The sequence below is a fragment of the Tupaia chinensis genome, unplaced genomic scaffold (genome assembly GCF_000334495.1).
Source record: "Tupaia chinensis unplaced genomic scaffold, TupChi_1.0 Scaffold000359_1, whole genome shotgun sequence".
In the NCBI taxonomy this organism is placed as follows: Eukaryota; Metazoa; Chordata; class Mammalia; order Scandentia; family Tupaiidae; genus Tupaia; species Tupaia belangeri.
Window position 1 is genome coordinate 2,268,895 of NW_006159855.1, and position 17,115 is coordinate 2,286,009.

At 42.2% G+C, this 17,115-nt stretch overlaps 1 protein-coding gene across 2 annotated transcripts in view; it reads right to left on the reverse strand.

Moving 5' to 3' along the window:
• Positions 1 to 17,115, reverse strand: part of IQGAP1 (IQ motif containing GTPase activating protein 1) — a gene marked incomplete at its 5' end in the record, with an annotated part of 98,969 nt that overhangs the window by 51,907 nt on the left and 29,947 nt on the right. For both annotated transcript variants that reach the window (XM_006152837.2, XM_014589475.1), the window contains 3 exon segments: positions 614 to 690; positions 7,571 to 7,648; positions 10,835 to 10,991. In XM_006152837.2, the coding sequence (XP_006152899.2) occupies positions 614 to 690; positions 7,571 to 7,648; positions 10,835 to 10,991 (312 nt within the window).

Below are 17,115 nucleotides of genomic sequence, written 5' to 3' on the forward strand. Positions count from 1 at the left end.
CATCATGGCGAGGGCCTACATGGCTAAATAAGAAACACTGCAGGGAACCAGCAGTTAGCGTAATGGCTATGTCACTGGACTCCCACGTAGTCGACCACGGTTCGCGTACCGAACCCAGTGGCTTAAAACTCACACCGGGCGCGTGTGCATGCGTGCCCAAGATCCCGAGAGGAGAATGGAGGAGAAGGGATTGCGGCGTGACCATCCCCACTGGGGGTGATTTCTCGCTTTCTGTCTCTCTGTCTCTCTCTGTCTGGCGAGCGCACGTGCCCTACAATGAAAACCTCTCCAAAAAAATAAATAAATAAAAGAAAGACTGCAGTCTGAGCGAAATGCATATTCCACAGAAACATTAGATCAGTAATGAGAGACTACACCATGTTTTTGGAACAAAATTATCCGCTATTGTGGGAATAAATAAATTCCTTTTCTCTACTTGCTAGAAAAACACAGCTGCTTCTCACTATTTTGTTAGGATAACAAGCATTCTATCCTATTTGAAATTCTGAAGCTAGTAGAAAACGTTTTCATTCCTACACCATGGACTAAAAGCTACGGACTTGACTCAGAGGTTATTCCTAAACTGCCTATTTTACCACGGAATTGTGATTACCTGAGTGCATGAATACAGTAGATACATCGTGGCATGTTCTTTCGATCATAGATATCTGTCGTTTCTGGGTAAAAAATCTAAGAAGAAAAAAAGCAGAGTAAGGCACCCACCTATTGAGTTCATTTTATCATTTGCCAATAACCGATAACATAAAGCTACAGGCAATTAGAAAACACTGTTGGCATTCAACAAATAACTTCATTAAGGTGAACAGATATTTTATCGCAGGAAGTACAAGGGACAAAATGCTATAGCATGAGTGAAATGCACTATTTGAAAAAAATCTCTACTTAATCAAGCCACTGAATTTCATTAGGCATGTGAAGGTAATTTACTTATTTTAAGTCCAGACACAAGCAAATAAAACCAAAGTTCTGGTCCAGTTGAATTACTTGCAAATGTGGGGCTTTTTTTTTTTTTTTTTTTTTTTTTTCTTTACCCATTTTTTTTTTTTTTTTTTTTTTTGGGGGGCTTTTTTTTTTTTTTTTTTTTTCTGGCTAGGTTTATCCTAGGTTTTATTAGTTGTGGTAAAAGGTCCTTATTCCTCTCGCAGAATAAGGCTTGAAAATTCATGTGCTCTGGAATATATTGGGGTTTGTTATGAAAGATGACATGGCATTCAGCTGTCCCTTAGTATGGGTGGGAGAGAGATTTCAGGACTCCCTGGGGGTACCAAATTCTAAGAATGCTCAAACCTCTTATATAAAATGTAACCTATGCATATCCTTCTGTATATTTGAAATCATATTGTGATTACTTATAATACCTAGCATAATGTAAATGCTATGTAAATAGTTACTATACTGTATCATTCAGAAAACAATGGCGAGAAAAAAGTCTGTGTATGTTTAGTTATAGATACAATCATCTTGGGCCTAACTACACAGCACACATCAGCAACAAAACATTTTTGTCCTCGATTGGTTGAATCTGCAGATGAAGACCCCAGGGATGTGGAACTTGGTAGCTATGGAGGGTCAACTGTTCTTGCTATATACATGAATATTTTAGGGACCAGCAGATGGCGTAATGGTCATGTCGCTGGATTCCCAGTCAACCACAGTTCAAGCCCTTGACCCAGTGGTTTGAAACTCATGCCAGGCATCTGTGCGTTTGTGCCCCAAATCCCAGGAAGACAACGGAGAAGAAGGAATTGTAGCATGGCCATTCCCCTGGGAGGTGATTCTGTCACCTTTTGTCTGTCTGTTTCTCTGGCAAGTGCACACACCCTATAGCAAAAATCTCTCTTAAAAAAACATACATGCATACTTTGTAAGAAGACATTTTGACAGGTGTAACTGGGTTCGGTCCCTGGTAGTAAAGATAACTTACTCTTCCCACCTACTTTGGTTAGGTATATATTTTAACCATATAAAGCTTTTTTGTGTGTGTAGAGAGGTTTTTGCTATAGGGCACATGCGCTCGGCAGAAAGAGAGAGATAGCAAGCAAGAAATCAGTCCCCAGGGCGGGGATGGCCATGCTGCAATCCCTTCTCCTCCATTCTCCTCTCAGGATCTCGGGCTCTCACATACACGTGCCCAGCTTGAGTTTAAGTCACTGGATCTGGGACTCAAACCACAGTTGACTACATGGGAATCCAGTAACATAGCCATTTCGCTAACTGCTGGTCCCACCCATATAAAACATTTACTGTAAGTATATTGGACCTGAGTATGCATGCTGTTTTGCCCTTAGGATCCCTGAAGAGAAAGACGTTAGATAGTTATAATTTCTTATTCTACTTTCAGCTGAAGCATGATGAGAAATGTTTTATAGATATTTCAAATACTTATTTAGGAGTTCCCTTATTTGATATAGAAAAGAACATTTTAAATGTTCATTCTCTGGGTGAATGTGAGGTTTTAAAATACCACAATCTTCCTAGTTATGATCTACTATGCCTAGGCTGAATGACAACCATAATTTACTAAGTGCTTCAGTTTGTGCAAAGTGCTACATTTAGACACTGAAAAACTACAAAATATTAAAATGTGGTACAATGTCTGGAAGAAGTAGGAAGATACAAAGTTGCTAGAATAGAGGATATACATGGGAATGTGGGAGACAGATACTTTTCCTGTGTGGCATTCTATATTTGATGGGTTAATGAATGATGAAGGATAGTAACAGAGTAGATACAGACTAGAATAATCTTGAATTTCAAAATGTATTCTCAGGACCAGCAGTTAGCGTAATGGCTATGTCGCTGGACTCCCACGTAGTCAAATACGGTTCAAGTCCCGGACCTGGTGGCTTAAACTCATGCCGGGTGTGTGTGTGTGCATGCCCAAGATCCCGAGAGGAGAATGGAGGAGAAGGGATTGTGGCGTGGCCATCCCCCCTGGGGGGTGATTTCTCACTTTCTATCTCTCTGTCTCTCTCTGTCTGTCTGGCAAGCGCACATGCCCTATAGCAAAAACCTCTCAAAAACAAAAACAAAACAAAACGTATTCTCATAGTAACATGGCATTACACAATTAAATCTGCAGTTTAAGGAAATAAAGAGCTAAGAGTAGATTTGAATAATGAGATGATTAGAAAAATTTGTGTTTAAGAATTAATTCTGGGACCAGCAGATGGCATCACTGAACTCCCATGTAGTTGACCACGGTTAGAGTCTTGCGGTTAGAGTCTTAGACCAGTGGCTTAAAACTCATACCAGGCGCATGTGCATGTATGCCCAAGATCCCAAGAGAAGAATGGAGGAAAAGGGATTCTAGCATAACCATCCACCCTGGGGGGTGATTTCTCACTTTCTGTCTCTGTTTCTCTGGCAAACACATGTGCTCTATAGCAAAAATCTCTCTGGAAAAAATTAAAAATAATTATTTAATTCTTCGTTTTTTTTTTTTTTTTTTTTTTTGCTATTGGTACATGCACTCACCAGAGAGACAGAGAAAGAGAGAGAAAGTGAGAAGGCAAGTCGCCAGATCTGGGACTCGAACTGTAGTCAGCCATATGGGAGTCTGGCACCTCAACCACCACATCACCTCCTGGCCCCCAATTAGAATTTGGATGAGCAGGGAACCAGCAGTTAGCGCAATGGCTATGTCGCTGGACTCCCACGTAGTCGACCGCGGTTCATGTCCTGGACCCGGTGGCTTAAAATTCACGCTGGGCGCGTGTGCGTGCGTGCCCAAGATCCCGAGAGGAGATTGGAGGAGAAGGGATTGCGGCGTGACCATCCCCCCTGGGGGGTGACTTCTTGCTTTCTGTCTCTATGTCTCTCTCTCTGTCTGTCTGGCGAGCGCACGCGCCCTATAGCAAAAACCTCTCAAAAAAAAAAAAAATTAAAAAAAAAAAAGAATTTGGATGAGCAATAAAGACCTATGTTAAGACAGACTGTAAAATCCCAAAGAAATTAATGAATTGAGATAGAGAAGAAAGTCTTACAAATAACAGAAACAGCAAGAATAAATAAAGCAGGATTAATTGTGATGTGTTTATGAGGAGGAGATACATTCTGTTACTTTCTAGGGTGTATTCTGTACATCTAGAAAAAGAAGGTTGAGTAGGCAGGCTGGAATCCTGACACACAGACGAATTTGAAAATGGTAAGAGAACATAAAAAATGTCCTAGCTTTGGAGGTAAGGAACAAAACAGCTCAAGGAAGGTCTGACTGGACACAGGACACAGGACACATTTAACAAGGAAGAGACAGGAGCTAGGGAGGTAGGCTGTGTGGTTGGTAACAGTGGACGAACAAAAGAGATGTTTCAAATAAATGGAAAAAGACGAGGGAATGACCAAATTTTGTAGTCCAAGTTATTTTTAAGGTTTTGATGACATGATACCATTGATTACAGAGGAAAGGGAATTTTCTTGGGGAAAAGGTAGGTTTAGATATGAAAAATTCTAGGTGACAGAAAGCTATCCAAGGATGGGACCAGTAGTTAGCATAATGGCTATGTCTCTGGACTCCCATGTAGTTGACCACGGTTCGAGTCCCCGACCCGGTGGCTTAAATCACAAAGTTTTGTATTATTAAATTTCTTTAATTAGTCTGTATGTACCATATAAAAAGATTAGGAACTACATCTAATAAATACTATGTATGCATTATCAATTATATATCATATTTTATAGGCAACAATATATTATTAGACTAAGTATCTTTAGTTCAGATTACTCAAAAATCTTATGGACCTAAATTACATAGGATAAATATTTTGAGGCCTGATATCCATAATTACCATGTTGTCCCTGAAAGTCTTTGGGGAATTTTATGTTTGTTGCCACTGTGGTCCAGGACAATACACTACTGTTACTAAACTAAAAAAGATAATAAGGGCTGGCAGGTGGTGTGGTGGTTGGGAACACTGGACTCCCACATGACTGACCATGATTTGAGTCCCAGACCTGACAGCTTGCTTTCTCACTTTCTCTCTCTCTCTCTGGCCAAATTAAAATAAATAAATAAATGTTAAATAAAATATATTTTTTAAAAAGGTAATAAAAACTATCATTAAAAAAAGCATTTTGGGGACCAGAAGTTAGCGTAATGGCTATGCTGCTGATTTCCCATATAGTTGACTGTGGTTCGAGTCCCAGACCCAGTGACTTAAACTCACACCGGGCACGTGTGCATGCATGCCCAAGGTCCCGAGAGGAGAATGGAGGAGAAGGGATTGTGGCGTGGCTATTCCCCCTGGGGGTGATTTCTCGCTTTCTATCTCTCTGTCTTTCTGGCGAGTGCACGCGCCCTATAGCAAAAACCTCTCCAAAATGAAAAGCATTTTGTGGTAACAATATTACTAGCAAAAACAAATATGAACAAAGCTCTTACTATCATTCAAATGAGACTAAACTGTCATTGCCCCATTGGCAATACACTATATAAAAAACAAGAACAGGAAGTTATAGTTATAGGTGCATAGTATGGTATCTTATACGATATAGTATAGCTTTTTTTTTTTTTTTTGAGAGAGAGAGAGAGAAAGATTTTTATGACAGGGCATGCATACTTGCTGGAGAGACAGAGAGACAGAAAGCAAGAAATCACCCTCCAGGGAGATGACCACACTGCAATTCTCTCTCCTCCATTCTCCTCTTGGGATCCTAGACATGCACACACGCACCTGGTATGAGTTTTAAACTGCTAGGTCCAGGACTTGAACGGCAGTTGAGTATGTGGGAGTCCAGCGACATAACCATTATGCCATCTGCTGTTCCCATATAGTATAGCATTTTACTGGAACAGGAAGTTATAGGTGCATAGTACATTATCTTACACTATACAGTACAGCATTTTATACTACATAAAAACTGGAACAGGAAGTTACAGGTGCACAGTACAATATCTTATACTATATAGTATAGTATTTTATACTACATAAAAAAACAAGAACAGGAAGTTACAGATGCACACAAGCCAAGCAGTTATGGAGAACTTGACATACTGCATTTCCTGACATTTGTGGCCCTAATTCTGAAACATACCAGTGGCAAGGAAGAGAACACTTCGGCACTTTGCTCTAAGCAAAAGAGGACAAAAGCTAGGCTGCAAAGGCTCAGTTCTGGATGTAACTCAGTTCCACAGACATGCATGAAACAATGAGGTCAGCATTACACTAACTACCAAATACCCATTTCCAAAGTGGTTTTAGCCACTTTCTGATATTCCATACCCCAGTGTTTTTCTTTTGAAGTTTTCTTTGGTTACAGAAATGTGGACTCTACAGGAAAGTATTTAAAAAATAAAATAAAAACGACGCTATAATTCCATCACACAAAAATGAAAAGCATATCTCCTTACAGATTTTGCCCAAGAATATACACTATGTTTACACAAAAATGGTGATCTCATCTTAGTCAGAATGCCAACTCTTAGAACCTTAAACTGGCTCATTCTTTCACTTAAAATATCAAAGGCAACTTCCTTTGTCTATATAGGTCGATGTCCTATTTTTAAATATTTTTTATTTTAAGACAGGATTTGGCCCCTGTCACAGTCCTTCTGCCTCGGGCTCCTAGCTGAGACTACAGGCATATACCACCATAACTAGTGCTTTCTTTCTTTTCTTTTCTTTATTTTTAATTTCTCTCTTTCTTTCTTTTTTGTTTTTAGTTTTTTGCCATAGGGTGCGTGTGTTTGCCACACAGAGACAGACAGAGGAAAAGTGAGAAATCACTCCCCAGGGTAGATGGCCATGCCACAATCCCTTCTCCTCCATTCTCCTCTTGGGATTTTGAGCATGCATTCATATATGCCCAGAGTGATTTTTAGGCCACTGGGCCCAGGACTTGAACTGTAGTTGGCCATGTGAGATTCCAGTGCCTTAACCACTATGCCACCTGCTGGCCCCTACCCGCAGCTCTTTTTAAAACAGGGTCTCACTATGTTGTCCAGGCCAGCCTCCAGCTTGCAATCCTCTTGCCTCAGCCTTCCCGAGTGGCTAGGATTACATGCAATACACCACTGAGTAGAACACTCCCATACGATAACTACACCAGTCACCAAAGGCAGATACAGGAAGAAAACGACATTATGCTGTATCTACAACTTGAAATTTAAAATGACTCTTCATACTGCCTATGGATCTGGTAACTTGAAACTAAAAGACAACACTTCTAATGTATTCCCTTGTATTTCCTAGAGTCGAATTTTAATGTGACAACTGTGTGAATAAATAAAAACCAATGAACCGTATACTATAAAACAGTGAAGCCTGTAGTATATGAATTCTATCTCAGAAAAAAAAACACTTAAAATCTACAATATGATGTAGCAAAAGTAAATACTATCAGAGAGAAATTCTCTAGGGTGAGGTGGAAAAAGTATGATGAATACAAAAGAAAAAGAGCAAATCTATTTTCTAAATCAAACAGAAAAAAAGATATCCTTTAGTTAAAAAAAAAAATCAACTGGTAATTTCAGAGGTTGACTGCAATCCTCCACTCCTTTACACTCATCCTTACGCCAAACAGCCAGAACTATGAGTACCCGGTAAGTTACCTTAGGCAATCCAATCTCGCCCATGGCATTCAACCACTGAATCACATTATCAGTGTGTCTAAAGTGGAGTCCAGTCGCCTAGAAGAAGAACAAAAATACCATTAGGCACTGTTGGCTATTTTGAAGCAATTTCAGTAACAAATTAAAACTCTCCCTGCAAGTTTCCTTATAAGACTTTAGAAGGTCCTCTTAAATTTTAAATCATTATGGGGGGCTGGCAGATGGCATAGTGGTTGAGGCGCTGGACTCCCACATGGCCAACCATGGTTCAAGTCCCAGACCTGGCAGCTTGTTTTCTCACTCTCCTTTCTCTCTGTCCATCTCTCTCTGATTGAAATAGAAGACTAAAGATAATAAATTAAAAATAAAGCTTTTAAAAATTTTTTTAAATCATTATGCTCACAATCCAATACCAAGAAGTCAAATCCACATACTGGCTCCTCTTAGGAACCAGGAGAATCTTCCTGTGCACAGTGTGCTTTGTCTTTGGAGTTACATTATCTTGGGTTTGACTCCTGGCTTGGCCACCTACTGGTAACACTGGACAAGTCACTTCACTCTTGAGTCTGAGTTCCTCCATCTCTAACACCTACTTTATAATCCATAGTAAAGATAAAATGAGATAATACGCATAAGGCGTGCAGTGTGGTCTCTGCATAAACAGAGATACCCACAAAATGACAGATATAATCAGGGCTTTCACGTAAGACAGAAATACCCCTCTAAGCCCCTGTGCCTGCTACTAGGAGCAAGAGGAGTAGAGAGATATAACTTTTTTTTAAAACCATAGGGCACATATATGCTCACCAGAGAGACAGAAAGATAGTGAGAGGGAAAGTGAGAAATTATCCCTCAAGAATCTGCAATCCCTTCTCCTCCTGGAATTCTGGACACACACACACACGCCTAGCATGAGTTTCAAGCCACCGGGTCCAGGACTCAAACCATGGTTGGCCATGTGGGAATCTAGTACCTTAACCACCGTGTGATCTGCTGCCCCCAAGGTAAAACTTATTTAAGGCTTATTTATTGAGTCATCAGGAAAGTTATGATGCATTTCTGCATAGAAAAACATTGCACAATATACCATGACTTTCCTGACAACCTAATACCTACTTCTTCCACAAGAGAGAAACAGAGACAGAGAAAGACAAGCAGCTTCAAGGGGGTGTTCACACTATGACCCGGCCCAGTCTCTGCCAACACAGATGATAAGCATACGGGTATGCCTGCTGCACAGAGGGTGACCCCGGGATGGGACCCTGGGACTTTTCTGTGTAGATCCAGTTGCACTATAACTGAGCCACTGTCTAGCCCAGGACTTTTTTTTTTCCATCATTGCTGCGAAAATCTCCACTCTCCTTTATTATTTGCTATTCTGTCTACAAGAAAAACTCCAGATTTGTCTTCAGAACAATTGCTTATTTAAATAAATCTTTGCCTTTTGGTTAAGAAAAGTTCCTGTGGGGACCAAAACATGGTGTAATGGTTACATTACTCGACTCCCGTGTAGTTACTATGGTTTGAGTCCTGGACTCGGTGGCTTAAAACTCACACCGGGCGCTCGTGAGAACATTTAAAAAAACCCGAGAGAAAAATAAAGGAGAAGGGATTGTGGTGGGGCCATCCCCCCAGGAGGTGATTTCTTGCTTTCTGTCTCTCTGGCGAGCACATGCGTCCCATATAAAAAAATTTCTAAAAGAAAAAAAAAAGAAATGTTTCTGTGAAAAAAAAATTTCTGTGTAGGACATTAATTTTGGCTGAGGACCTGTTATCTTCCTTGTTTTCTCTTTAATTTAAACATGAAAATGAAAATCTCTCTACACCATCTGCAGCCTTAGTTCCTTCTGAGTTTTGGCCAGTGCTTATAATTGGTCAAACTTGTATTTGCTCTTGGTTATGAAATCCTCCACTCCTTTTTATACTCCCCCCACGTGAAGTAAGAGCTCGCACGCCACCTCCCTATGGGAGCTCCATGGACAACAGAACTTGGTCCTTGTCAAAATCCCAACGTAGCGGGAACCAGCAGTTAGCGTAATGGCTATGTCGCTGGACTCCCACGTAGTCAACCGCGGTTCGTGTCCCGGACCCGGTGGCTTAAAACTCACGCCAGGCGCGTGTGCATGCGTGCCCAAGATCCCGAGAGGAGAATGGAGGAGAAGGGATTGTGGGGTGACCATCCCCCATGGGGGGTGATTTCTCACTTTCTGTCTCTATGTCTCTCTCTGTCTGTCTGGCGAGCACACACGCCCTACAGTGAAAATCTCTCCCCCCCCCCAAAAAAAAAAAAAAAAATCCCAATGTAGCTGAGCAGCCTCCTTTTGGAGGGCCCGGGGCCACAGGAATCAAATTCATCTCAATTTTCTGAAATTGGATCACTTTCCCATTTTTACCTTGAACTTCAATATTGCAAGCAATGCTTTTTCCTAAAGTTGCTATTGCTTTGGGACCAGCAGTTAGCATAATGGTTATGTCACTGGACTCCCATGCAGCCGACCGTGGTTCACATCCTGGACCCGGTGGCTTAAAACTCACGCCAGGCGCGTGTGCGTGCGTGCCCAAGATCCCAAAAGGAGAATGGAGGAGAAGGGACTGTGGCGTGGCCATCCCCCCCTGGGGGGTGATTTCTCGCTTTCTGTCTCTATGTCTCTCTCTGTCTGTCTGGCGAGCACACACGCCCTACAGTGAAAATCTCTCCAAAAAAAAAAAAAAAACGTTGCTATTGCTTTCAGTTTGCCAATAAATCTCAGTGCTCAGTCAAAATTAGATTTAGTCTAGCTGGCGGTGTGGCAATAACACAACTGGACCCTCATGGGAGATATCTTGAGTTCATGTCCCAGGGCCTTCTTGAGCATGCTAGGCACATGTATGTATGTGACCTGAGCTGGTTGAGACTGGGGTTCCTCATGGCATGAAGACCTTGCGGAGGATGCCTATCTCTCTGTCTCTCTCATGGAAGAAGTAAATGAATACACTTACATATATATGTAATTAAGGTAATAACGCCCCCAGGTTCTACCTTTCTAGAAAAACTCATTTGGACTATGAAATTTCTAGCTACACATCATTGTTAGAATTCTACCAGAAATACACATTAAAGTTCTACTTGCTCCATTTTGCCAGGCAGTTGGAAGGCCATATTTTGTTGGAACAAACACAGCTCATATATATATATATATATTTTCAATAACTCTCACACAGTACAAGGTATGCTAAACTTCTTTCTCAGATTCCAGAAATCTAAGCACCAAGTAAAGCACTCACCTTGTATCTGGTCTGCTCTCGATCATAGATTTTTTTCGGGGACACCACTTTGGGAGAAAAGAAGTTTCCTAGTTTGGCGAGGTAGACCCCATTCCTAAGTCCCTCCTCCAGTTCTGTGGTGGGTGGCAGATCCTCCCCTAGACATGCTTCCATCCACCTGTACCAAAGAAAGAAGATGAAAAAAAAGACAAAAAGTCAGAACTTGCTCCCATTTTTTTAGAATTATCTTATTTAATCTTATTAATTGGCACCAGCAGTTGTTGTAATGGTTATGTCACTGGGCTTCCATATGGTCGACTCTGGTTAGAGTCCCGGACCTGGTGGTTTGAACTCAGGCCATGCAGGTGTGCGTGCGTACCCAAGATCCTGAGAGGAGAATGGAGGAGGAGGGATTGCTGCGTGGCCATCCCTCCTGAGGGGTGATTTCTCGCTTTCTGTCTCTCTTGTGAGCGCATGCTCACTACAGCAATAACCTCTCTAAATAAATAAGTAAATAAAAATAATCTTATTTATCATCACATTATTATTTTAATTTGCAGAGAGAGAGAGAGAGAGGGAAAGCAAGTTGCCAAGTCCAGGACTTGAACCACGGTCAGCCCATGTGGGAGTTCAGCTCCTCAGAACTCATCCTTTAAGCTTAAAATCTTAAATTCCATTCTCCTTGGCCAGGTTTAATTGAAACATGGAAACACTACTTTAAGGCCCAATTCCACACACACATACCCTGGCCCTAGCCCAGTTCCAGACCTCAGTGATAGGAGATTCACGAATACTCCTGTGCATGAAAGCCACCTTCTCCTACCCTGCTTTCCTCCGCTGCAGTAACAGAGCCCGCCAGCTGGCTCCCCGGGGCATAACTGCCCCATGAACCTCAGACCCTTCCCCTCAGTCCTTAAGCTACTCCTTAAGAAAAACCATTTGTAATTGAAGTGCCATCTCAACTGTTCAGACGCTTACATTTATACTAGTGTTCTTCTCCAGTTTCAGAATTCAGAACCCACACTGAATGCCTAGGTTCAGGTTTTAAGTTATCTTGAAGATAACAAAACAGAGTCAATTAGCTCAGCTAAAATACTGAATGAAAATGTCTATGGAAGCAGTAAATAATGATTTGTTAAGTGTTTTTTGAAGGTAGGGAGGAGGCTGTAAAGAGGAAAGGAAAAGAAAACTAATTTTTTTCTCTTTCAAATCTCTCACCAGATTTCAGGGAAACAAGAAAACAAAACAAAGGTTAGTCGCATATACTCTACCAACAGAAAACTAAAAATCATTCAAGGCAATAGTTTTTAACCGATTTTTGAGCCGCAAAATCCTCTAAATATCTGAGGAACACTATAGACCTTTCTTCGGAAAAATGTACATAACACTTAAAATGTACATATAATTTCAGAGATAGCACTGACTTTAAGAACACCTAATTTTGGGGCCAGCAGATGGCATAATGGTTACATCTCTGTACTCCCACATAGTTGACTGTGGTTTGAGTCCCAGACCCGGCAGCTTAAACTCATGCTGGACATGTGTACATGTGTGCCCAAAATCCTGAGAGGAGAATGGAGGAGAAGGGATTGCAGCGTGACCATCCCCTCCAGGGGATTTTTCTCAAATTCTACAGAAGACCTACTCAGGCTAAATTCTACCTTTAAAGCAGCTGGCATATTGTCTCACGCTAAACAGGTACTTAAATAAAAGCTGGATGGGTATGTGACGGGATTACAGAATCTTCTGGTTCTTGCCCATACTCAAGGATAAGAAGCTTCTCTGGCTTTTCTCTCAAGTGGTAGATCTTCAAATGGTCAGAAAGGGAGGGAAAAGAAACAAATGAGTTTTCCAGAAGAGTTGCCATAGTAACCAGATTAGACATCAATTTGTAACACCTACAAAATCCATCCCTCCACAAGAGCCTGATGTTCAGAAGGGCCGTGTGGGAAAGAATGGCAGCTGCCGGTATGGAAAAGAGTTGGAGCCCAAGGACACACCTCACATGCTGGTCCTTCCAACATTTTACTACTAAAAAGGAAATGGACAAAATCTTTCTGGCAAGCAACTCCTGGCAACCTCCGTTCTCTGGGGACGCTCTAACTTGGTTTCTCATTAACAGGGACAAACCTAACAATGATAGCCTAAGCCAAAAATAGCCCTCTGGCACTCAACACCACAAAGGAAAAATTTACTTATTTTCTTCTTAAAAATGAGGTGAACGCACAGCAGGGAATATGGACAAATAGCACAGCTGCACACAACGTTTTTGTGCACAGAAAAACATGTCACAACTTTTCCAAGGACCCAATATATTGAACATTTATGTCATTTCTGAATGTTTTCAACCTGGAAATAATACTGCAAGAGACTTTTTTTATTATTTGACCAGACAGAGAGGGAAAGCAAGAAAGCAAGCAGCCAGGTCTGAGACTCGAACTGCAGCCGGCCATGTGGGAGTCCAGAATCCTGAACCACCAGACCACCCGCCAGCCCCAAGAGACATTTTTGTACACAATATTCTTCTGTACTTAGAAACAATTCCTTCGGAGGGGTCTTCAGAAGTATAATTCCAAAATAAAAAAATATTAATATTTAAAAGTGCCTAAAAATGCTCTAAGACCTTTATTCAAATTTGGCCTTTAGTAATATATTTTTTAAAGAATTTTTAAAATTTAACTTTATTTATTCTTTCAATTTGACCAGAGAGAGGGGGAGGAGGGGAGTAAGAAAGCAAGCCACCTGGTTTGGGACTCGAATAGCAGATGGCCAATGTGGGAGTCCAGCGCCCTTAACCACCATGTCACCTGCCAGCCCCAGTAATAGTATGTTTACATATATATATATATTCTTTTAAAGAATTATTTTTAATTTTAATTTTATTTACTCATTCACTTTTTTTTTTTTTTAATTCTGACCAGAGACAGACAGACAGAAAGAAAAAGTGAGAAAGGAAGCTACCAGGTCCGGGACTCGAACCATGGTTGGTCATGTGGGAGTGTCCAGCACCTTAACCACCACACCACCTGCTGTGTCCCCCCTAGTAATAGTATATTAATAGATTATTGATGTTTAAAGATCTGAAGTACATAGGCCAGCAGGTGGCATGGTGGTTAAGGAGCTGGATTCCACATGGCTGATTGCTTGGCTCAAGTCTTGGACATGTCAGCTTGAAAAACACACAAGGTGCATGTCCCTGCATGCCTGATTCCAAGAGGAGACTGGAGGAGAAAAAAATGCAGCATGGCTATCCACCTGGGGGGTGATTTTTTTTCTCCCTCTCTCTGGTTTTACCCTTTGGCAAAACTTAAACACTACAGAGGTAGAAGTCAGAAAAGATAAATAAAATGGTTAAATAAAAATCATCTGAACACTTGAGCTAGCTAAATAACACAATGTTAACGTATGGCTTGGCTCAAGGGAAGCTGGACACAGATGGCATCCATGGTTCAAATCCCCAGCCAGCTCAGACTGAACACATACGAGGCATGCATACATGTGCCCAAGATCTAAGGCTGGAGGACTAGAAGAGGGCCACAGCATGACCAGAGCCTACGGAAGACACTCATAACTCTCCTGCTCTCCCAGCGCACATGCACTTTTCACAACGGGGGGTTAAGGTGCTGTATCTCACATGGCCAGCTGCACAGTATGAGTGCAGGACCTGGAGCTTGAAAAGTCACACTGGGAACACATGTCTGCATGCCCAAAATCCTAAGAGAAGACAAAAGGAGAAGGGACTGAGGGGTGGCCATCACCCTGGGGACTAATTTCTCGCTTTCCCTCTCTCTTAGTCTCTGGCAAGTACATGCAGTAAAAACTAAAAAACAAAACCTTATTAAGTATTTAAATTTTTATATGCTGGGGCTGGCAGATGGCGTGGTGGTTAAGGGCATTGGACTCCCACATGGCTGGCAATGGTTTGAGTCCCGGACCTGGTGGCTCTCTCTCTCTCTCTCTCTCTCTTTCATCCTGGACCTGGCAGCTTGCTTTCCCACTTTCCCTGTCTCTCTCTCTCGATCTGTTCAAATTAAAATATATCAATAAATAAAGTTAGGGACCAGCAGTTAGGGTAATGGCTATGTCGCTGAACTCCTACGTAGCCGACCGTGGTTCGAGTTCCAGATCTGGTGGCTTAAACTCACACCGGGCACATGTGTGTGCGTGCCCAAGATCCAGAGAGAAGAATGGAGGAGAAGGGATTGCGGCGTGACCAACCCCCTGGGTGGGTGATGTCTTGCTTTCTAGCTCTCTGTCTGTCTCTTTCTTTCTTTCTTTCTTTTTTTTTTTGGAGAGGTTTTTGCTATAGGGTGCATGCGCTCGCCAGACAGACAGAGAGAGAAACACAAATAGGTAATTCATCAAAGAAATATAAATGGCCAGTAATTCTATGACCATTTCTCAATCTCACTACTAATCAAAGAAATGCAAATTGAAGTAACAAGTAATAATAACACTGTCATTGGCAAAGGTAAACAATGATAAGGGGCCAGCAGGTGGTGTGGTGATTAAGGGCACTGGATTTCCACATGGCTGACTGCAGCTGGAGTCCTGGACCGGGCAGCTTGCTTTCTCACTTTGTAGGTCTGTCTGTCTCTCTCTCTCTCCCCCCCACCCCCGGGCAAATTAAAATGAATAAATATAGTAAAATAAAATAATTCTTTAAAAATAAAGAATGATAACTTATTACTGTTCAGTGTGTGGGAAAACTCCACATTCTTATGCAGTTCTGGAAGAAAACGTGGCACCATGTACCAGCTATTGCAAATGTACAGAAACTTCTCTAGAAGAAAAAAGAAAAGGTTTTCTTTTTAAAAGATGATTTGGTGACTTGTGGCATGGATGACTAAATTAAAGATGATGCCAAGACTGGGGACATCCACCAAAGAAACAAAGGATGACAAATGCACGCCAGAACCCGCGTTCACCTGAAACGCCAATGGCACAGGCAGTAGCGATACCCTGCAGGCTGCTGGGACACAAGTCCCGACCTCATGAGGGGAGGCCATGCTGCAGAACCACGTGTGAAACAGGGCGCCATCTTCAAGTCTGGTGATGGCTGAGTTCACCAGGGAAACGGCATGCAGGGAGAAGTGTTAAAGATGAAGGACTGTGCCTTGGAGAACACCCAACATTTGAAAGATGAGAGAGAAAAAGACAACCACTATGGCTGAATAAGAATCAAGAGGGAAGCACACGACGGCGATCCCGGAAGAAGAACATTTCAGGAAGCAGGAAGAGGCCACCAACTTCGAATGCCGCAGACGTGGGTGGCAAGGAGAAAAGGAGATAGCATGTGAGAAAGAAGGTCCTCGGTGACCCCTTGGAAGGGAAGTCAAGCAGAGTGGTGAGGCTGGAGTCAGATTACAACAACCTGAAAAATAACTGAGTGGGAAAGAAGAGGCAAACGTAGGCTTCTTTTCAATGAGTGTAAAAAGGGAAGAAGAGAAGCTGAAGGAATGGAGAAACGGTTGGTCTGAGAGAGTGGCATGTCCAGCAAGAAGCACATATTTGCAGCCTGCAAGAAACGAGTAAGTGAAGGAGGGACTAGAGATACAAGAATGGCAAACAAAACAAAGCAAGGTTCTGAGGAACAGAGGCGGCTAGCTACAGAAAGGAACATCACCCCCTTCTTCCCTGAGAAAAGAAGGAAGGAAGAATGAGCAAGAAGGACTGTATTATCTAACCTCCCCTGAGCTTCCTTTTTTGTCAGCATTAGGAATAACAGCGAACCTCATAAGGCTGCAGTGACGATTAAATGAGATGGTATGTACCAAGCACTAGCAGGCATGCATTTGCCTACATAGCATTTGCGTGCACATGTGTGTATGTGAGCCAGCACGATCCTCAGAAACGAGCCTACCTCGACAGTCTGACACTCCGTCACTTACAAAATACCTGTCTACCCTGTCCTACTGATAACATTTTCAAAGGGAGTAAAGACTTGGCCCTACCCACTTCGCCACTTGGCAAGACAAAGAAAGGACTATCCTGAGAAGTCTACCGCGGTGAGCCTTACAAGCCCAGACCAAGAGCATATGTAGAAAAGAATCAGGGCGGGAATCTGAATTAGGGGTCTGTGAAGAGGGAACCAGTTGAACAAGTTCTGCTGAGCACATGACTCCAGTGGTTTCCTCGCTCTGCAATACAGAAGGGGAACACACCAATGCCGGAACTGACTACTCCAAGCCATTGAGATTCACTTCCTCCAGGACGGCTCCTCTGGCACCACACCCATCTTCCAGGGCAAAAGCCCCCAAATGCCGGGGTAACTCCGTACTAAGATAACTCCTGAACTTGGC